Source organism: Tarenaya hassleriana, unplaced genomic scaffold, assembly GCF_000463585.1.
Source record: "Tarenaya hassleriana unplaced genomic scaffold, ASM46358v1 Cleome21, whole genome shotgun sequence".
Lineage (NCBI taxonomy): Eukaryota > Viridiplantae > Streptophyta > Magnoliopsida > Brassicales > Cleomaceae > Tarenaya > Tarenaya hassleriana.
The window spans coordinates 1,083,646-1,106,692 of record NW_010965451.1 but is presented as its reverse complement, the minus strand read 5'-3'; the positions used below and the strand labels follow the sequence as shown (position 1 = coordinate 1,106,692).

General features: G+C 35.5%; 4 protein-coding genes, 1 long non-coding RNA gene and 1 other non-coding gene across 7 annotated transcripts; 3 read left to right on the top strand and 3 right to left on the bottom strand.

Moving 5' to 3' along the window:
• Nucleotides 1–4,471: 4,471 nt before the first annotated feature.
• Nucleotides 4,472–7,558, top strand: LOC104814331 (actin-related protein 2/3 complex subunit 2A). 2 transcript variants are annotated; one of them, XM_010542321.1, is made up of 11 exons: nucleotides 4,473–4,742; nucleotides 5,139–5,175; nucleotides 5,287–5,353; nucleotides 5,454–5,661; nucleotides 5,930–6,099; nucleotides 6,283–6,360; nucleotides 6,463–6,595; nucleotides 6,688–6,779; nucleotides 6,945–7,001; nucleotides 7,131–7,196; nucleotides 7,300–7,558. In XM_010542321.1, exons 4-11 carry the CDS (start codon nucleotides 5,460–5,462, stop codon nucleotides 7,330–7,332), a joined length of 831 nt encoding a protein of 276 aa, XP_010540623.1. In that variant the 5' UTR covers nucleotides 4,473–4,742; nucleotides 5,139–5,175; nucleotides 5,287–5,353; nucleotides 5,454–5,459; the 3' UTR covers nucleotides 7,333–7,558. The 2 variants fall into 2 exon arrangements, with proteins under 2 accessions (XP_010540622.1, XP_010540623.1); XM_010542320.2 differs by lacking the exon at nucleotides 5,139–5,175 and having other exon boundaries at nucleotides 4,472–4,742.
• A 78-nt stretch (nucleotides 7,559–7,636) lies between these two features.
• LOC104814332 lies at nucleotides 7,637–8,115 on the bottom strand. Its single transcript, XR_771890.2, has 2 exons — nucleotides 7,993–8,115; nucleotides 7,637–7,874 (listed from the first exon to the last, which is right to left on the bottom strand). It is a non-coding gene; the product is annotated as an uncharacterized LOC104814332 (long non-coding RNA).
• A 122-nt stretch (nucleotides 8,116–8,237) lies between these two features.
• TRNAV-AAC lies at nucleotides 8,238–8,311 on the bottom strand. The gene has a single exon. It is a non-coding gene; the product is annotated as a tRNA-Val (tRNA).
• A 2,471-nt stretch (nucleotides 8,312–10,782) lies between these two features.
• Nucleotides 10,783–12,316, top strand: LOC104814330 (probable purine permease 4). The gene has a single exon (XM_010542319.1). It carries the CDS (start codon nucleotides 10,873–10,875, stop codon nucleotides 12,082–12,084), a length of 1,212 nt encoding a protein of 403 aa, XP_010540621.1. The 5' UTR covers nucleotides 10,783–10,872; the 3' UTR covers nucleotides 12,085–12,316.
• Nucleotides 12,317–16,808: 4,492 nt separating this feature from the next.
• On the top strand, nucleotides 16,809–18,073 carry LOC104814329. The gene has a single exon (XM_010542318.1). It carries the CDS (start codon nucleotides 16,985–16,987, stop codon nucleotides 17,867–17,869), a length of 885 nt encoding a protein of 294 aa, XP_010540620.1. The 5' UTR covers nucleotides 16,809–16,984; the 3' UTR covers nucleotides 17,870–18,073.
• A 554-nt stretch (nucleotides 18,074–18,627) lies between these two features.
• On the bottom strand, nucleotides 18,628–22,177 carry LOC104814327. The gene is made up of 6 exons (XM_010542317.1): nucleotides 20,785–22,177; nucleotides 20,574–20,683; nucleotides 19,980–20,477; nucleotides 19,551–19,902; nucleotides 19,065–19,255; nucleotides 18,628–18,969 (listed from the first exon to the last, which is right to left on the bottom strand). Exons 1-6 carry the CDS (start codon nucleotides 21,742–21,744, stop codon nucleotides 18,858–18,860), a joined length of 2,223 nt encoding a protein of 740 aa, XP_010540619.1. The 5' UTR covers nucleotides 21,745–22,177; the 3' UTR covers nucleotides 18,628–18,857.
• Between the last annotated feature and the right edge of the window lie 870 nt (nucleotides 22,178–23,047).

Sequence of the window (23,047 nt, the reverse complement as noted above, 5' to 3'; positions counted from 1 at the left end):
ATTAAAAAGAAGATATATATCAATTACTATATATTAATTTCAGATATTTTTTTCTTTTGAATTATTGGGATCTATGTTATTCTATTTCGTCAAAACAGTATCAAAGAAGGTATATTCTACGATGCGTGCTAAAACAACAAAATCTTGTAATTACTAATCAAATCAGGGATATAATGTATTCGAATAAAATATTAAAAACCTAATAGAGATGGTAATTGTTAGAGAGATCGTATAATAAATTATAATATGAATAAAAGTTCTGATTATAAATTCGTTTTAAAAATTAATATATCACTATAACAATAACACTAGTTGTTATAAGTATAATGTTATCGCAAATGGAAATTTGGGTTTATGGCAAATCAAAACAGGACTGTAACCTAATCTCGACGAGAAAAGAACCAAACCGGATGTCGGAGGAGAAGGTTAGTGTCGGTTTTTGGCAGTTGGGCCACGTCAGTGCCACGTGTTTTCTCGAATCCGTTTCGTCGGTTAAGGTTTAAAGTCTATGTGGGTCCGTCTCATGCTCTGACAGTTGACCGTTCATCTGTACGGTGGCAAGTGGTCCCCACTTATCCAACTCTTTGCCGACAACTCCTTGTTAGTTTGTTTCTCCTCCTTTTTAAATATATAAAAAAAAATTGAAAATTAAATTAAATTATTTAATTGTTTTTTTTAATGTAAATTATTTAATTGTTGATTGGGCCATTAGTTTTTTTTGGTGTTGCGCCATTAGTTTATCAAAGCAGTTTTAAAATATATCATTTATTTTTCACGATTATAATATGGATATTTCATGTCCCCTTAATTATAATTATTTGTGTCATAATCTTACGTTGATATTCTAACAAACATTAAATTAAATTGTCATAGAAAAATAAGTACCACGAATCTTAATCAAACCTAAATCTGTCAGATTATAATACCACGTGGCATTACTAAATCGACTCTTACATCTATAATAAACCCATTTTAACAAAAAAAATTATACACACAATATCACTAACATCGCATCGATTCTTCATATATTATAAGATAAAATTTAAGAATAATGGCGAAGTAAATAGTTAGCTAGATGGATGGAGTATAGCCCGTGACGAACTAAAGGAATTTTCGTTGGTCTCTCCGACAGGCAATGAGACAAATCGGTGTTGAGATTATAGAGTGCATGTGACATGAATCAATGTATGTATGTATGTATGTATGTATGTATGTATGTATGTATGTATGTATGTATGTATGTATGTATGTATGTATGTATGTATGTATGTATGTATGTATGTATGTATGTATGTATGTATGTATGTATGTATGTATGTATGTATGTATGTATGTATGTATGTATGTATGTATGTATGTATGTATGTATGTATGTATGTATGTATGTATGTATGTATGTATGTATGTATGTATGTATGTATGTATGTATGTATGTATGTATGTATGTATGTATGTATGTGTTTGGGGTCCAACGATACTTGATTTTATGGGAATGATAACAAAACTACATTTGGAAAAGAACAATAAAATGGAAATGAGATACTGCCATATAGATATAGTGCAAGCATACAACAAATGTCATCAAACACATGATTACAAAAACAGCACACATTCACACACACACACACACACACATATATATATATATACATCTTGTTATTGTCGGAGTGCATGCCGAGGCTGAATGAAAATATCGGGAATTTTGTTGCATCTACAAAAGGAATACTAATAACAACATTTTTTTCTCCGTAAAATAATTCAGATAATGAATATAAATCATTGTCAAATTTATGGTTCGTTATGTACATATTAGTAACGTACGTGTACATATTAAAATTTATGGTTCGTTGAAAAATTCAATGATTTGGATACACATATATACATATACATACGTGTGCCGTGTGAGTGTAGTTTTTTTAGAAAATGCGACGGATGTGCTGGATTAATAAATAAAACATCAATTTCATCTGAAAATCCGAAATTCACGTACGGGATGTCTCACGTTTTTCTAATATTATACATATGTACCTATATACAAAAAGCATAGTGTATCGTATATTTATATATATACGCCCACACATATGTACATATATATACGTGTATGTGTGGTGTGATTACACACACACACACATATATATATATATGGTACCGAAAATGGGAATGAGCATGCAGAGATAACATGTGGGAGATGACAAACTCCAAAGACAGGAATATTGTTGTACGTACAGTCGACAACATGCGTGGCGGTGACTCATTTTCAATTCAATTAATTAAAAAAAAACACGCCTTATAAATATCCCATATTTATACAAACACTTTCTATTAAAAAAACCTTTTTTTATTTGTCTCTTACGATCGATCCCTTATTATCTTCGAGAGATTCTTTGCAAGTTTTATTTTTGCAATGAGGTACAAATGCATGTGTTTGTGTCCTTTTTTTTCGTTATTATTTCGTTGTCAATAGAGTTTCACTACGAAAATATAGCCTTTAACGACTATTTTAATGTGTCACATTGCGGTGTATTTTTTTATATATATAGATTGTGTCGTATAGTATACTTATTATACATGTCTGTTTGTAGCTAAGAGGAATTCATATTGCTTGGAGAACCATCACAAAATCACAAAATCACAAAATAAATTCGATTTTTATACATTGACAAAATGATCTATAATGTCGTTTATTTTTTTATCATCACACGAATATATATATATATATATTATACACAAACACACGATTTTAAAGAATAAAAAAATATTAATTACTATCTAAAAGATAATATTGAAATATATCATGTGTATAAATTAAGTTTTTTTTATAGAAATAAAATGATATTGTTTTAAAAAATTTATTATTGATATATTGAATGTATATATATACTTTGTGGATTTTTCTCACGCATGTTTTGAATAAGCGAACAAATTAATATATATGATCTAGTAATGCCAAAATGAACTTGTCTCGTGAGCCATCCCATGTTTCTTGATTTGAGTAAAAAAATCGAGTTTAAAAACGGACTTTCAAATAGTTTTTAGTTTTTAAATACTTTTATTATATTTAATATTTTTTTTTATTTTTTATTTAACTCGCGAATTAGAGCGATTTAGATTGGCATAGAATTTTTGACCGCAGAGAATATATATATGTGTATGTGTGTGTGTGTTGTGTGTAGATACGTGTACAAGTTTGTTCTTTCTGGCTCGAGAAAGTTAAACCTTTACTCCATCTCTCTCACGTCCATTGGGCCAGCATCAGGCTCAATATATGTATATATATATATATATATAATGTATGTATACGTGTAAAAGTACTCTACTTTTCTATATATATATATATATGTATATGTATGCATGTAATATATATATATATGCGTAAAATCTAAATTCGAGGAGTAGATTTCAAACCACTTCACATGCATGGAGAAGAACAGCACATGTCACTTGTCTATTTCCCTTCTAATGGTCCCTTTTTGGAGATTTTCATAATAATATATATTGTATTTTTATTTTATAATTTTGGACTAACGACCATATATAGAATTAGATATCTTATCCAACTATTTTTGTTTCCAATAGAGGAAAAAAATGAGACCCCTTACATACATTCCACGCTCTGTTTCAGTTTACGTATCGATGATGATGGCGACGAACGATGATTAAATATAACAATTGTATGGATAATACGATGAAGAAATATCACAATTTAGAAATATAATTATGCATATATGGCAATATCAGTTTATAAAAAGATCGAGATTATTCCATAACCTAACAGATGGCGACAAAACCCAACATTTTGTTTATAATGTTTTTTTAATCAAAATTTAATAACGTTTTTCTTAGGCTAAGACAAAGAAGTCAAATTTTATATTCTTATGTATTTAAAATTTTATTTTATTACAGATGTGAAAAGTATCACATCAGAATATTTACATAATGACCAGGGAGCCGTATCAAAGTTTTTTCAATACAATAACCAGTATCATCACAAACTTTTGAGAAATCTCATATAAAAATAAATATTAAGCCAAAATGTATATATAAGTAAATATATGATTATTAATGTTATTATTCTTTTGTATTTTCAATAGGAAAATCTGTACGTGTATTCCTATCCTATCCTATTTTTTTTTTTTAAATCGAAATCAACAACATATTATTTTATTTTAAAACATTAGAGTTGATTTGATTTCATTTTAACTATTATCCATAGTCCATATTAGAGATCATCTTATTTCAAGCCCATTATAAATTTTAAATACCCAAATAAGGCCGAAACTTATTTTGGGCCTACCCATATAAAACTATCTCAATATATTTATAATGGGCCGTCTCGGTGGGGTCGAAACTCACAATGACGATTTAATGGGGGTTAATACGAAATTTGGTGATAGTTATGAGCAATAATTGTAAATATGTAGAAGTTGTGTGGGCCAAATTATGATTAAAAAAAGGAAGAAGAAAGAAACGTTCAACTGGAGGCAGAGAATCTCGTGTCGTCGTCTTCTTCTTCTTCTTCGCTGTCTTTGGACGTGGCTCCTCTGTTCCGATCGGGTCCCGTGTGCGAATACAGGGGTGAACTCTGAAATTTAGGGTTTCTTCTCCGTTTGGAATTTGGAAAATCAAGCTTTCTCTTTGTTGAATTCGATCGAGCGTACACGATAGTGGAGGAAAAAATCGATGATACTTCTCCAGTCGCATTCGAGGTTTCTCCTCCAGACCTTGTTAAATCGCGTTCAAAAGTGAGTGACTAATCTCAATCTCATCTTTTTCACGTCAATAGTCACTTCGTATGTGCCGGGAAAGGCGATTTGTTTATTCAGTATCTCAATCTGAACGCATTTGTTAAAATCTGGATTACTTGCTTGCACTTTAAGTTGCTTCCAGCTTTTGATGTGGTTTATAAGCATTTTTAGAAGTCATTTGTGATCTGATGTTGTTGTTATCAGTTCTTCTTAGGAATTATGACACTGTTGTACACATTTTTATGGATCAATGAAGTTTTAAGGGCCAATCTTTGAATTTGTGGGTATGAAGCTGTATATATTCTCAGTGTTGTTCCAGTTTCTGGGGTTTCAAAGAAATCCTTGAAGAAGTTTCACAAAGTTTTGATTTTTTATACCTTTATGATCTCTTAGTTTCTTGGAAGCAGCCTCTTGCAGACTGTTCTGCAAGGTAAGTGGTGGGATCCTTCCCCAGACCCCCTCAACGGGATGCTTTGTACACCGAGCTACCCTTTTATGATCTCTTAGTTTGCCACTGTTTTCATTTTTTTTGGTTCTGCAGCCTTGACAAAGCAGTCGAGCTAGATTATCAGTGGATCGAATTCGATGATATCCGTTACCATGTTCAGGTAAAACTCCACCTTCTTGTGTTCAATTTCTCAAGATCAGCATATTCTTTCTTCTTGCTTTGTTCTTGGGACGTTCAGTTCTAATATATAGTGTTTATAGGTGACCATGAAAAATCCAAATCACTTGTTGCTATCGGTATCGTTACCTAACCCTCCGCCCGAGGCTATGTTCTTTGACGGACTTCCTTTGGGAGCTATTGAGGCGATAAAGACTACCTATCCCACCGGGGTTCAAATTCTTGATCCTCCTAGAGATGGCTTCAATCTCACCTTGAAGCTGAATTTTTCTAAACTTCCCCCCGATGAAGGTTCAACCAGTTCCTTTTCTAAGGTCATTATGATCTTGCCATGTAGATGCACAAAAGAAACTTTAAAAGAATCTCGAACGACTTCACTTAGGCTTTCTTTTTTGTTTCCATGGTTGCGTTCCTCCAAGTCTGCACTTTATGCCTTCTCTGCTTGGTCTATCTCTGAAATATGGTTTCGTTCCATTGAAAAATTTCCTTCTTTCAATGCTTTTATTCTGATTTGGGTGTAGCTCTCTTCTTTCTTACCGCGAATGCTAATGTTCTGCAGAGTACAAGAACTCACTCCTGACCAACCTTGCTTCCATTAGAGAGGTAGTGCTGGGCGCACCGTTGAAAATCATTCTCAAACATCTATCTTCAAGAACTGTGGCTCCCGAGCTAGATAGGCTTGTTGCCATCATGCATAGACCCAATGAGACGTTTTTCATCATTCCTCAGGTATCTGTCCTTTGAATATAGAATTATGTATTTGATCTCTGATCTTCAGAAGCTTCATAGTGTAGGTCTCAAAGTCTGGTTTTTTTTCCCAATGTAGGTTCTGAAGAGTAATAAATCATAGTCACTCCATCTTTTCTGAAAGAAATCAAACTAATGGATTATTCAATTACGATTTTCTCGCAGCCTGATAAGGCCACTGTGGTCTTCCCTATGAGATTTAACGATTCAGTAGACACCATTCTGGCTACCTCCTTTTTGAAGGTAATGTTTTAGCATATGTAAATACGGTTAAATCTTTCGAGCAAGCTGCTCTACGATCTGGCTCTTATGGAGTGTATTACTAAAAATGTTTGTACGATATAGGAATTTGTTGAAGCAAGGCGTACCGCTGGGCTTAATAACGCTCCTTCTTGTTCTTGGTCTCCAAATCCACCACTGGAACTGGAGGGAGCTCCCAAAGAATCACTGTCTGCCAGCGCGGGCTTTGTATCTTTTGGTATGTCTGATCATCGTTGCATCACTCGGTATGTCTTTTTCCTGGTCCCGAATTAAAAAAAAATAATCCAAGATATTACACAACATATGCAGTCATTTTTCCTCGACATGTGGAAGCGAAAAAGCTTGACCGTACTGTCTGGAACTTATCGACCTTCCACGCATATGTTAGCTACCATGTCAAGGTAGGTTTTTCTTTCACGGTCTAGCTTGTCAGCGTACACTGAAAATAATCGATGTAAGCTTCTTTTAGAGCCATCTACTAGAAGCTTTCTCCCCCAGTTTTCTTCAAGCAAATTCTGTAGAATGCGAATCTCTTGATTTAGAATCTTTATTGCTCTAAATCTCAGTGCTCAGAGGGGTTTATGCACACCAGAATGCGGTGTCGTGTAGAATCTCTTATCCAGGTCGAGAGATTCTTCCTCCTTTCCTTTTCAAGTCCATTCTTTGAGGGTAGTAGTAGTAGATGCATGTCATTACTAACACGGTCGGGATCTCATTCTTTGAACTGTTTTCCTTTTGTGTTCATTTCTTAGGCCCTGGATCGAGCTAAACCGCTGGAGAAGACGAGATCGATGAACAAAAGATCGTTTAAACGAATGGTAACGTGGCTGAAACTCGTATCCTCTTTCGTCAATCCCCAAAAACCGAAAAGTTTAAAGGACTTTAGAAATCATGTCTGTGTTTTTTTCATTACTGATGCAGAGCCTCAACAATGTTCATACCAACTCGAGTTGACGTCAGTTTCCAAGGAACCGGAGATCCGATCATCAACCGCTTTTCGCCAATTTCTCGACCTCTTGAGGCAATTTTGTAAAATCTTGTGGATAGCGCTCAGGTACCTTCATTCAGTTCACCACCAAATGTTTTGCATTTTATTTATTTATTTTACATTTAATGAGTTGAAAAAAGAATACAACTCTTTATCTACCGAGTTTTGTTGTTAAGGATCTTCGACAAATTATGCAACTTTCATCCATCGTTAATAATTCCTGCTTGCCTGAGAAAATCTTCGTCCAAATTGGCGCATAAGTTCTGGAAAGAACAGAAGAGCAAGAAAATTGACCTTAAAGAATCAAACTTTCCGAGAAAGTTCAGAGACCCAGAAAGAACAGGAGATTTTTGAAGCTCAAATTGAATGCCAACGTTGTTCACAGCACGATTCTACGTCCAGAAGGGTGACATAATCAGCAGCAAAGTTTCGCACATTTCCATCGGAATTCAAACTGCAAACCGGAAATTTCTACGCCTTTCTAAAATTAGGGTTTTCCGGAGTATTCCTACAAAAACAAGCAAATGAAACACCGTAAGAATTTTTGCCAAACTGAACAGACGAAGAAAAAAAAAAGGCAAAAAGAAACCGTACAGTGATGGATGCAAAAGAACAGCGTCTAATACCTTCATTTGTACGGAAATGGTTGCAGAAGAGAAGAGAGAAACACGAAGTTTGTTCTTCCGCAGAAGAAAAAGACAACACGAGACGACGACGAAGAGAGAGGCTGTATTTTTTATTTTTTTCAGTTGAGTGCTGTCTGAAACGGCCTTTTCTAGAGTGTTTACGGCCCATAGTTGAATATCGGGCTTCTTTATATGGCCCATTAAAATATATTAAATTAGTAATTAAAAATTAAAAAAGAAAACATTGGCGTCGCCCGGACTTGAACCGGAGACCTTCAGTGTGTTAGACTGACGTGATAACCAACTACACCACGACACCGTTTGTATAGTGAAATTTATAAAAAAATAATTGAATTACGATATTTTAGTTCTTTTTTTATTCTAAAGATAAAGATTGTGTTGATTATACATATATATATCATTGCACAATGAACCATAATACCATATGTATTGCATTAGAGTTTCACTTAATTTGCTAATATGATATATACATATCGTTGAAAAGGAGGACGAACCTATGAACACAAAAAACAGATGCATCCAAAATAGAAGGCATTTTACGGTGTTCAATGCATAGCGTATGAACAAGAAAGGACACGTGTAAGAACCCCACGAACTTTATGAATCTCTCAACCTGTACATTTGTCTGAACACACATACCAAAACAAACATATATATATATATATACACGAATGTAAAAAAAAATGGCAAAAGTAAATGTATTTCGTAAAGGTTTTGACCGTTCAAGATTGAAATAGAAGAAGGGAAGGGGGGGGGGGGGTTGAATTAAATGGACTGCTGCAATGTCTACAGCTTATTAGGGTGAAACATAGAGAGTAGGAGAAAGAGTTATAAACATTGGATAAAGAGCAAAATAAATAAATAAATTAAAACCAAAAATAAATAAATAAATACACATTAAAAAAAAAAGACAACAGTCAATGTGTTGTCAAAGAGTCAAAGTGTTTTTAAGTGTTTTCCATTCTTCATGTCTGTCTCCATTTGTCCTTCCTCACGTTCCCCCACCAATTTCCCAAGTTTTAATATATATAAAAAAAAATTTAAAAAAAAAACGGAAAAAAGAGATGTATATTATTTGTGGTGTAAACAAAGTTGGTGATAGAATGAAATTAATTATATTTGTAGGGTTAAACTAACGGAGATGCTTGTTAGTGTTTAAATAAATTATTTTTTCTTTGTAAAATAAGAGATTTTTAAGACGCAATGGATTTCGTTCCTATAGTAAGTGGGGGGGAGGTGATACAATGATCTAAAATTTAAAATACATATATATAATTAAAAAAATCTACAATGTATAGGAAAAGATTTTGTAATTACACTATTAATATATGAATTTTAAAATTTCCAAAAAATGTGCAATTTTTTTATCTCACTTAAAATTATGAATTTTACGTCTTTTTTTGTTTGACTTTTTATTTTATTTTTAAATATTTATAACATTCTAAGCATCTTTTTCAAAATTTTTTTTGTAAAGATTCATTGTCTTAACTAAAAGTCGAATTTTTTTATGTTTCTGTAAATTTTAAAATTCATTGTATTGATTTAGGAATTGTTAATAATTTTTGTTGTATTTAATATAAGAGTTGATAATAAATTATATATATATATATATATATATATATAACCTAATAATTGTTGAATGAGGAACAGGGGAACCATTTAAGAAACGACTTTGTAAAAGACTACAAAAAATGCAACACTTTCTTCTTCTCAACATATTTCGAAGAGAACTCTCGGTTCTTACAAGTATAAGAATGTTGGAATGATATATATATATATATATATCATATTTATAATATGAGATTATCCAAATTTAGATCGTTCACATGGTGAAATGGGATGCAAAACGTATGTTTCGTCATGAATTCGAATCTCAAATTTCGGAATTAATCTGAATTTTTGTCCAAAATATCCGGTTATAAAAAATATGAGATTTGTTTTCTGTTTTTCTTTTTCGATTTTAAATGCGTATTTAAGTTTAGATTTTCTTCTGAAAACTATAAATGCTATGTAAGTTATGTCTGTGGGTGTTCTATGAAGTAGCTGTTTGTATAGATATATATATACTTTTATACAGTATAATACATATATATATATATGGGCAATAATGGTATATATGATTAACTTGTCATAATTGGAGAATTCATTTTTGACAGACACGTACGTGTATCTAGTTTTTGACATTTATGCTAAGAAATCTGAATCGTATTTGCTATGTATACATCTTATTAAGACAATTAAAACTCTTGAAGTTATCTTTATGTAACTCTACATAGATATATTCCACTGCATAATATGTATATATATATATATGTGCAATTTCAGACATAGACTATTTGGTTTGAATACTCCAATAAAATACTTTATTATACGTATATCCCATGTGTTTAAGATGGTAATTTTGGTCCAATAATTCTAGACGAATTGATATTCCATATTACTAGTTATGCCAAAATATGGTTTTTCTATATATATATATATATATATAATTGTATATATTAGCGAGTACGAATATATTGCGTTCCTCTTATAAAATAACACTTGTAACAACAGGCCACGCGTAATATAGGACGGTTATGCAGTAGTGTCCTAAAACAAAATATCGTGTCATTGTTTGTAACGAAATGGCACAACATATTGATATTACTAATAATGTTAATTATGTAATTGCTAATAATTTTCTATATATGCAAATACAAATAATGAATAAACAATTTTTTTTTCCCGTTTATGCAAACATTACCGCTATATATATACACACAGTTGCAGATGGACCATTACCCATAAGAACAAAAAAAAAAATATAACTTGAGAAAAAAAAAAGAACAGGGTAAAACAAAACACAGCAAATCTCAAGCCATGAACGACGGCAGAGTCAACGCAGAACAACAACAAGAAGAAGAGATCATCGTTGTCTCCGCCGGTAAGCCGCCGCCGCCACCGCCACCACCGACCCGCCTCCGGTCTCTTCCGCTACTGGCGGCCACGTACGGATGTCTCTTCGCCGGCTCAATCGCGTCGAGCCTCCTGGCGAAGTTCTACTTCGTGAACGGTGGCTCGAGCCGGTGGGTGTCCACGTGGGTCCAATCCGCCGGATTCCCTCTTCTCCTCCTGCCCATCTACCTCCCCTACCTACTCTTCCCCACGCGTTTCACGCGCCGACCATTCACGCGCTTCACGCGCCGCCACCTCGTGTTCTCCGTCTTCGTCGGCATCATGCTCGGATTCAACAACCTCCTCTTCTCGTGGGGAACATCGTATCTTCCCGTCTCGACATCTTCGCTTCTCCTCTCGACACAACTCATCTTCACTCTCATCTTGTCCGTACTCATCGTCAAACAGAAGATCACTTTCTCAAACCTGAACTGCGTTGTCCTGTTAACACTGAGTTCCGTACTGCTCGCTCTCGGTTCCAGCACTGATAAACCGGCCGGTTTAACCCGGTCTAAATACTTCATCGGGTTTATCTCCACGGTCGGAGCCGGTTTACTCTTCGCGCTCTATCTCCCGGTCACGGAGAAGCTCTACCGGAGCGTTTCGTGTTACGCCATGGTCATGGAGATGCAATTGGTGATGGAGATTTCGGCTACGGTTCTCGCGATGATCGGTATGGTTTTCGACGGCGGGTTTGCGGAGATGGTTAAGGAGGCGAACCGGGTTTTCGCCAAAGGACCGGTTTGCTACTGGTCGGTGGCGATCGGTGTCACGGTGGTGATGTGGCAGCTCTGCTTCGCCGGGACCGCCGGGCTGGTATACTTAACGTCGGGGATCACCGGAGGAATCTGCATGACGGCGTTACTCGCCATGAACGTTATCGGCGGCGTGGTGGTTTACGGCGATGAATTCGGCGGCGTTAAGGCCGTTTCGACGGTTCTCTGCGTCTGGGGGTTTTGCTCGTACGTCTACGGGCTTTATACAAAGACGAAGGAGGATGAGAAATTGGCGGCGGCGGCGGCGGACGGCGGAAGAGGAAATTCCGTCGAGAAAGGTGCGGCGGAGGAGGGTGCCGGAGGTATGGAGATGGTGCGGGTTGGTGTAGCGGCGGCGGCGGCGGCCGATGAAAGGGTGTGATATCTTTTTGATTGTGACGTCCGTTATGATAAATTATAATTTTATAATTATAAAAAAAGTGTCTTTTTGTGTTCTTTCCTTTTCTCTTATGATTTTCTTCTTTTTTTTAAAAAAAAATGTGTATGCTTTTGTGTTTTTTTCCCTTTTTTGGTTAATTTAGAACTTATCTAATCTTGGCCATATGATATCTATGTACATGTCACTATGTGAAATATGTCAAGGCGGTCTTTAAGCTGCAGTGTGTATATATATATATATATATATACACATATATATATATATATATATTTGTCTTAGCCCTTTTTATAACTTGGGATCTTATTATGAATATTTAGAAGAAAAAAAAGCAGCATATTTGGTTACACAATTTTGATTAATATAGATTTCAAATATAAAGATGATATAATAATATTTCAAATATACAAATCATAGCTCCCTTGCAAAATGAACAAATTTTACAGAACAAATTTTGTGATATTAATTATGTCATTTCATTTAACTATTCTGTGGTATAAAAAAATATAGATTATGCGGAAACATGTGGATCAAGAATTAGATTTAAAAAAAATTAGTTATTTAATCTATGAATTATTTTTTTTCAGAAATAGAGTATATGTATCACGCTCACAGTTTATTAATTATATTTCACCCGTGCGAATGCGACTACTAGAGAGAAATGGTCTACACGAATATAATGATTCAGTAAATCCGTACCACCGGAGACTTTTAAAAAAACTTTTATTTGTTCAACTTCAAAATATTATCCACATTAATATTTTTGGTACAACTGTATATTTTTATTTACATTTAAGAATATAATTAGAAGGCGACCTTCGTAATCAAATACTACATGGCATGATAAAGTAGATAAATTTGGATAGGAGCCATTTAACTATAAGGTTAAAAATAATAATAAATCTCATTATGAGATAAACTAGTTATAATGGTGTATTATAAATCTATAAGCACTTGTAAAGGTCATTACGTACACACGTAGCGATCGCGAAACCCATGAGATTAATCGCTAAAGAGAGAAAAAAAAAAAGGCCCGATGAGATTAATATCAGTGAATTAAATATAAGATATGGGCTAAATACAAAAAATATATTACAAATATCCAATTAGATTTCCGCAAAATCTATTTAATTATTTTATTGTCTTTCTATTGTATTTAGATTATATTAAAGTAATTTCTCTATGATATTTAATACTTCATTTAAAAAAGAATTCGAGAGATATTAATGCTCACATTCAATATAGAGAGATTCTCCAATTACACCAATGATGATGATGATGATGATGATGGGTGATTAATTAGAGAAAAGATTACAATAACTTAATTAAGTGGAGAAAAAGAAAGAAGAGACATGCTTAATCGGTGATGATGCAGCTTGGCATTAAGTTGGTGTTTGATTACGAACATTGTCTGCTTAATGCTCTTGTTTTAATTAAGTATACATATAGTTTATAATTTTATTTTATTTTATTTTTGGTGAGCCACTTTAACATGAGAATGACATTTTGTCTTTTGATTGTGATTTGTTTTGTTTTGGCTTATTTCTTTGATTAAACCCCTTTGTTAACAAATTGGAAGATCCATTTATAATATATTCTCTACATCATTCCGATTCTGAAACTTTGTTAACCACATAATCAAAGACGGGGATATACACTAAAATGATATTAAATTTAAAAAATTTTACTAATCTAAAATTTAGATAGTTCAATCGGTTAAACGAATCGCAAAATGTCTATCCTATCTCGAATTCGAATTTCAAGTTTGGAGAACGAACATATATTTCAAATCACATAACTAGCTTCCGACTTTGTGATTAATTTCTTGGTCCAAATTACCTGATTATCCAATTTTTTTTTACTAATTTAGTTTAGAAAATATGTAAATACTAATACAGGGTTAAAATATTATGGAGAAATGAATGTGATATCCCGAGTTATGATGAGGATTGACAGTGTTCGTCGGTGCAAATGACACGATCAAGGAGTGATTCTCCCAGTACCATTAAGGCCAAAGGGATATAGAAATAAATCGAACGCATTGAAATGAGAGAGATCCGAGAGCTATATAGGTATGAGATTATGTAGTCTAATATAAATTAAAAGAATCAGTTGAGTCACTCATTACAATACGGTGTATCTATCTTTTCGGTTAACTATCTTGAGAAAATTTTAAAGTTAAACGTGTTGACTCTGGAACAATTTAACGATGGGTGATCTAACGGAAAGTGTATCGGTATACGTGCGAACGAGTGCGAGCGAGGACAAAACACGTTAGAAGGTCTCGTGTTAGTGTGTTAGTTTGTGAGGACAGTTTCAATATTTCGTAGAATGAAACCGATTTTGGGATGAATAGAGAAGTGGGGTATGATTAGTGAAAGTGGCAGGTAATTAATTACTCCATTAAGCAAACCCAAAAGGAGAGAGCGAGAGCGAGAGAGATTAGTTAACTAAAGGAACATGCTTAGATCTCAAAAGAGCGAATGCAAGAATTAAGTAATATGATGTTAAAAGAGAGAAACCAAAGATAAGGAAGCGACGAAAGAAAAAAAATGAGTGTGATGCTTCTTTAATTTATAAATCAATTGGAAACATGGACCCCTTTTGTATTATTTGTTAGAATTAATGGTTCCAATTAGTAATAATCTTTTTTTAAAAAAATTATAAGGTTTAGTTTAATAAATATAGAGCGGTATTAAACAAATGTTACTTACTGACTATGGTTTGTATGATGAATACTTAATATAATATAATGTTAAGAGGGATTAATGTTTTTTATTCTTCCGTTCTTTATTTTATTCAACATGATTTTGATCATATAATAAAACAATATTTAGTTAATTTTCATCACTATATATATATATATACTGTCTGTCGTAATTGATGTAGAACTATAGAGAAAAATAATATTGTTCTTTTGTTTGTATAGTATCAATTTTTTATGATTACTGGAAAAGTAATTTGAAATTATTATGAACTTATTATATTTTAAAAAATATATTTATAATCTCATTTATCCAACAAGAGCATAATAAGTCATTGGATCATGATTATATATAAATATGTAATCCCTATAGTTTATAAGATATGTTGAAACTCACTTCCTAGCTCCTCCCCTAAATTTCTAACAATTCATAGGATCGTATGGAAATGATGGTGAAAATAAAATTTTAGGGTTTAGAAAATACCGCACAATAATTTAACTACACCTTCTTGGTTGATATATAAGATTGAAACAACTTATTTTTTTTATTCTTTTAAATCAAATCAACTCATCGGTCCATATCCTCTATATATGTTTTGCATTGTATATATATATATATACATAGATATGTGTGTGTGATTTAACAACGAGAAATAACAAACCAATAGCTATATGGATAATATAATAAGCACCGCAGATTCGTCACCACGTCAAGGTTTTATTTGTTTAATAAAAAGATTGTTAAATTTCATTCTCTACTCCTTATAATATTCTCAGAAAGTTATGACGGCAGGGATAATACGATTACCCGTAATCCAACTACTACACAATTATAATTTATTCAATTATATATTAACGCACATCTTATTTAAATGCAAATAAACTACAAATAATATAATATAATGTTATAAATTCAATTACATAGTATCTGCAACCACTGATCATCCCAAAGGTCAACAGCTAAAGCACACTTCCAACCCTTATTCTTTTTCGTTGTGTTTTTTTTTTAATAAAAAAAAATCTTTTTGGTTTGTTTAATTTAGTAATAATTATACCATGGGACTCTAAACCTCCTAAACTAAGTTTTAATTAAATACGAAAAAGGTAATTAATGGGCAGACTCTTCTTATGATTATAAAAAAATAATTAGAATTAGTGGGGAAACTCGTAAAATTTAGTGCAGAACAATCATTATAGGCATAGAAAAAAACTGAATGAATATGGACCCACAGCAATTTATGCTTCTCATAATCTAATGATTATGTGGAGACAGACAAATGTTTTTCACCAACTAAACTTTACTTTCCATTGCTATTTCCGTATCTTCTTCGTATATTATCTTCTTTCTTCTTAAAAAGAATGTGACATCAAATCCATTTTTTTTCGTGGCTGCTTCCTATTATCTTTTTTTTTTTAAATTGTCGTTTTTGAAAGGCGTAAATATATATTTTTTTTTAGAAAATAAGAGAATTTTTCTCTTTTATACCCATTATTGAAAATTGGGCTTGTCGTCAATTAAATCAAATTTAGAACATATGATATAAGCCCATGTGTTGTCAAGTGTCTCTTGAAGTCCAAATTATTATTTAAGCCTTTCTTTCACAAGCCCAATACCAAATGGATACAGACTATTTAAAATAAAACCGAACGCAAACCCAAATACAAAAAAAGATTTTAAAAAAAACATCAAAATTTTTTTAATGAAAAAAAAATTATCAAAAAAATCTAATTAAAACCAAATGACCACAATTCTTTTTAAAATGAGAACCCGGATGTCTATTATGCTAAATACTAAGGTCTACGGTAGAGGACAAAGGAAGCAAACATATGATCATATGATATATTGGTCCAACCTTTGTAAATCCCAATATTCGCCAGTTCGTGCAAACCAAAAATAATTATTTAATGTATCATATATTATAATTCTTAATTTTACACAATTATCATAGTTTCGATATATTATATCTCATGTTGTCTGCTTTCAAACGAAACGCAGAAACAAACATGGAAGCCACTACTCTGCTACTCCTACGCGGCCATGGACATGCTTCCCACTTCCTTCGTCTTCGTATATATGAATCTGCACTCTGCAACTTTTTTTTTTATATTAATCCCAAACCCTAGAATTCGATTTTGGTACCCTTTTTTTTTTTAAAAAAAAAAATTGGATTCAGAGCTCTTATGTCTCCTCCGGCGATCATCGCATTTGACGATCACTTGACCCAGAAGGCGAATGATGACGAATGGCAAGGATTTAGGGTTTTTCCCGCTGAGAACCCTAACCCTAATCTCAATTTCTTGGTGAAGCAAGCGATCCTGCAGAGCGAGAAATCCGTCCGCCCGATCTTCACCTCGCATTCATCGTCGTCGGCGACGGACGACAGCTTCAGATTGGTGTTGCCGCCGGCAATGCCTCCGCCGCGAGACTCCGCCGTGCCTCTTCCTGTTCTCCCGGAGTCGATGAGATCCGGAAAGAAGCTGACCCGTCACGAATCGATGGTTTCCCTGAGGAAATCATCTCGGTATTCCGAGAAAATCATCTACGGAGAAGAGAATTTCACATGCAACCCATTTCGCCTGACACTTCCAGGATTCGGGAAACAGAAGCTGGTGAGATCATCGAAGCGAGAGGATTCGATGGAGAAGAAGATGATCAGAGCTTCGTCATTCTCGAACTCATCGACGATCTCGACCCGTGCTTCGATGGAGAAATTCGAGTGCGGATCATGGGCTTCGACGACGGCGTTGGCCATCGACCGTGGAAGATTCTTCGATTTGCCTGTCGAGATGATCAAATCAGGAGGAGGACGAGATTCGCAGAACCCAGTGACTTCCGGGCTCATGTTCGAGAGAGAATCGACGGATCATCAGGTTCTGAGAAGCGTTCTTAAGACGAGCAGCTCTCCGTCGCGACAACCTCGGAGGTCGCCGGAAAATTCGCCGCCTCGCCGTGTCCGATTCTCGGCGTCGGTTTCATGTCCGAGTTCGCCGCGTTCGTCCATTACTCCGAGGCTTCGAAAGGCAAGGGACGACTTCAACGCGTTCTTGGCCGCTCAGAACGTCTGAGAAAGCAGAGCACCGGAAACTCCATACATTTATATACACATAATGTATTTATGTCTCTCTGTACGTGTGTATGTATATGTTTGTACCTATCTATGTAAGTATTTCTGCGTATATAGCTATGGAGGGACAGCATTCGTTGTCCTGAACTGCGTTTGCCAGTAACTGAAATTTCAGTGTTTGCATCAACATCCCTTGAAGATCTTGTTTCACTGACATTTGGCGTTTAACTTAAACGCAAACGCGAACATATTGGACTCCGATGACCGTGTGTCATACAATTCTTCTGAAAATCGGTATTTTGCAATTTTTGGCATTGAATAGTTTAATTGCAATATAACCCACAAACGCGACAAACACGAATTTAATCGCAATTTTCAATTTGCATTTTGACAGCGTTTTGTGACGTTTTGTTTAAAATACCAAAATGCACTCGTTTTTTTAAATGTTTTTTTTTTATAATAATATCATCTATTCTTTCCTAATTTTTATCAAATCGCAAATCACAACAGTTATTAGATCGTTACTTTTAAATCGTAACATCTCAAAATCAATATGAATACCCAACGCCAATCGCCAGATAAACTGAAAACGTTTACAATCGCTATCGCAAATGTAACGATACGACCGGTCGAGCCCCATGCCCATACTCAATATCGATACCTTAAACGTAACATTGATCAATGGCAACTGGGTAATAACGTGAATAGATCCGCCATTAGAGACCGCGACCTTAGAGACAAAGCTCGTACATATGATGATGAAGGAAGGCGAAAGGCGAAATGGCTTGTATATAACGTTTACATGTTAGTGAGGAGGCTCCACGAAAAGAACCTATATTACAAAGAGTAGAAACATGATTCTCAGATTGAGATGACAAAAACACTGTTAGGGTTCTTCTTCATGTCAGAAATATAATTCTCAGATCGGGATGAAAACTGGCGTTAATCGTTAGCGTGTATCGGTTTAGCTGTTTCTTCAGCTTCTTGGATCAGAAAAAGACGCGAACAACGTCCAGAATCTGGGCATGGCAGATCGGACATTTCCCGCCTTTCCACTGCAACTCGTTCGCGCATTTCAGGCACGTGCACATGTGTCCGCATCTGAAGCAACGGAAACGCAAAGATCGGATTTTTTCAGCGTTTAGCGTTTTGCCCAGGTGATGAAAAAAGACGTAGTAGCGTTAGCGTTTGCTTACCTGTAAAGAAGCGACTCGACCTGCGTTTGGTTGCAAACGCAGCATTTGCGTTTGAGCGGGTTTTCCTGGTGAACCGACTGTTGCAGACGTGAGTTGGCGTCCATGCACGTGTTGACAGTGTCGCTTAGCTCAGTCATTTCTCGTTGGAGCTGCTGAATCTGAGCTCTCAGTTCGTTTATGAGGTCCATTTCCTGCAACGTTAAGGCATTTCTCTTCATTAGGGGCCGACATTTTTAACCGAGATCCGCGGGTTTTCGGGTACTCGAGAGAAACAACACGATTGATGTCGGTTTCGCAGGTATCGGAATCTCGCGAGATTGAAACTGAGACAATGACTCTAGAAAACACGCGAGATCGAGACTGAGAGAGAGAGTACCCAAAAATCCGGATACCCGACCCGCATCTACCCTTATTCTTCGTGGCAAAAACGTTACTGTTTAAGTCTAGACATAGAAGAAATCTACGAGAAGAGAGAAGAAATCTTACCAGAGAGTGGTGATTATGGACAGGTAAGAGCGGTGTGGAAGTAACTCCCGTGTCCCGGGAACTCCAGATTCCGCCGGGAGAAGGCAAAAACATCTGAGAGGACGAGTGGCTGGAGTCATCGCTCTCTTGACCTTCTTCCGCTTCGATCTGATCTCCTTCTTCTTCTTCTTCTCTTCCATCTTCAACTTTCTCATCTTCCACTTCTTCTTCTTCCAGGTTCGATTCTCGGGTTATTTCCCATCTGTCAGTTCGTTCTTCGACACGCTGAATAGGTTGTCTCTGCACACGGGACATCATCAGCCTGTCAATATTCTCGCGCAAGTCGCTCTCGAGAAAGCTCGAAACCGTTCTCCTGTAATAATGTCCGCAAACCCGATTCAGTACATGATTATTGCATTCGATTCGATCAAACAGTCAGTGTTTGTTTACCTCTCAAGGAGTCTGCATATATCCTCCTTTCCAGACGGAGTGTTATTCATCACTTCCATATACCGATTCTTCCTCAGGTCTTCCCAGTAACTCCGTGGCCGAGATATTTCGCTGAACCAGTCGTAGTTCGTGTCTCCGTAATACGATTGCTCGTCCTCGTACCCTTCCCACTCGTTCAAAGACGACGTTTCTTGTCGCTCAAGGTACAAACCCTCCTTTTTTTCCCACATGGCGTTTTCTTCATTCGCGGTTTCTTGCGCATGGCAAGTCCTCTTTGATTCATCCTCTCCAATGGCAGTATCATCGTTCTTGGGTAGGTTTGCTTCTTCTTTCTCTACCTTTCGATCCATAGAAGCTTCCGGAAGATTACCGGTTTCTTTCGATTGTCTAGAACTTTCTGCTACTGTTGTTTCCCTGTCTACCTCCTTCGACATGTCGTTTCTTCGGTCTATTGCAGATGAGGTGGCGGAGTTTGCAGGGTTAACCCTAAATCTCTCCCTGCTTTCAGATTCAAGATTCATAACCGGAGAAAAAACAAGAACTGAAAACCGAAATCCAGAAGCTTGTAAGAAAAGTAAACGTAGATTCGAATACCTCAGATGCATAACTGCAGAACCTGTTTCCTGGCGAGCTGTTTTAACGTTAGAGCTATGGCGATCTTGAATTGCTATGCATCTCTGGAGAGTCCTTAGCCGTAGCATTGACTTTTGAATCCATGGAAAAGCAAAACGTTTTCGCTATTTCAGGGGATTCTTTGTAACGAATGAAAGTTTGGGGTCGATTCTTTAATTACTGGAAAATTTACCTGGAGACGGCCACGTTGAGGAAACTTGGAAACTGAGTTGCGTTCGCGAAGTGAGTCCAGTTCATGGTGGCGATCGCGTTCGAGCTGCATGAGCAAATCGGCAAATGCTTGCCGGCCTCGAATTCTCGGCGAGCAAGCAACCACCGGAAAAAGGGTTTTTTCCGACAACGTCGACGAACATGAAGACAGACAAGGCCTCGGGGTTCTGATTGTCGGCAATCCGATGACTCCTCCGGCGATTTGCTTCTGTTCATTGCTCAGTTGCTTGATAATGTCGGAGACTCTGCCCCATTTGCTCTCGCCGGAATCAGACACCGAACAAGATGACCCAGATTCAATCTCCAAAGTCTGATCTGGGTTCTTCGATTCACCGTCCGGTTCAGATTCTCCGTCGAGACAGAGAGTTTCTTGAACGTTGTTTGCTCCTGAGCTTCTCCAGCTACTGCTCGCCGTCGATTGGTCCTGGATCGGTGGATTCCCACCGTTGGATCGAATCAGCCTGGCCTCCCATATCTGAACCAGAGAAGAAGCTCCGACGGGTTCGTTTCTCTTGGAATTCTCAGGCCTCTCTCTTCTGGGAATCGATTCTTTCGGCGGTAAGTTCGCTGATTCTTTGGGAAAATGCTTTTGAGTTGTCTGACTCGAGCCGTCGGAAAAGATACCGTCTTTTTTCGGACGGTAGAACTCCGGTGGTCGGAGACGGTTGCTTCTGTTCTGTTGTTGCTGGTTCTCGATCCAAGAATCGATCCGATTCTGAGTATTCAGGTCGGAAATTGCAGATTCAGCAGAGATACGATTCCGGATTCGCTGTTGCTGCTGATAATGATGATGGTGATGATGATGGTCTTTGACCAGAGCTTTCAGATTCTTCTCGAAAACATTGTCGGCCCGTTGGTTCCGATCTCTCAGAACACAGCCGAAGTTCTGAGCCGACACGATTTCCACCTGGGGAGACGCCATTGTTGGTCTTTTCCCTCTGATTCGAATCAGAATCGAATCAATCTAATCGCGCATGAACACGAATACAAACACAGACCCATTGTCTGGAATCTGAATCAGATGGGTATGGGGGATCCAAGGGATTGAAATCAGCCCTCTCTCCAAGAAAAAACGAAATTTGTTTTCGATTACAGAAGACACTGAATTTTCTCTCCGTTTCTGCTAAAAACAGAGGATTCTAAAAACAGAGCAACAAGTGGTGGAGAGATGACGAAGAAGAAGAAGAGCCCAATGCAACAGTAGAAGATTTCTTCTTCTTTTTTTTCCTGTCGATAAACGCTCCACCACTTAAATAATATGTGAACCCAAAAATCGCTCTGTTTTGTTTGTTTTGTTCTGTTTCTCTCCCTAAACTTAGGAACATGTCCTAACGAAGACCAAGATCTTTAGTTTCTCGAGGAAGAAGTTTCTCTTGTGTCTTCACTTTTATAATGAAATATTATATTTTATATGCAAAAATGTTGGTCCAAAAATTACATAAAAATATCAGTCCGGGCTTCGAAATCTACCGTTTTATTCGAACAAAAATAAAGCGCATATGGTTGCCCCATAATATATTGTAACGTTAGATTAATATTTTTTTTTTTGTGAGAAAATATCCTTCATTTTTATTTGATAAAAGCTAAACTAATTTTCTTTATTTCTATTATTTAATGTTAACTTATTGAAGGCCTTTGATATCTCTCACCTACTTCTCATTCAGTGTTTGCAGTTAATTCACATGTAAAATTGTGCATATTTGACCAGCTAAAAATAGGTGTAGAATTTAGGTTTTTAGTTTTTTTTATTTAATACAAATCATATTTAATCAATTTGTATTAAAATAGTTATTTTTAATAAAATTATTTTATTATGTTTTTATATAGGATTAAATCGATTAATTTGATTTAAAAAAATTTGGTTCATACACATGACTATATGTTATAAAATTTGGTTCTTTACATATAATTTTATAAATATATATATATATATATATATTATAAAATTATTTTTAATTTAACATTTCTTGTTAAATAACAACATTTAGAAAAGTAGAAAAATACGGATGGTTGACTCAATTTTTGGGGTCTGACCTATAACAATTTAATCGATTTTTAGAAGTTTTGACGTTTTAATTGTCATTATAACTAGTAAAAAGGAAAAAAAAACAAGATTATTGGACACCACTAAAAATAGTTGCAACTCCTAAAATGTCTCACATGCACAGATGAATGCATTATTAATTCGACGTGTCAATAAGAGTAATTAATTAATTAGGGACAAT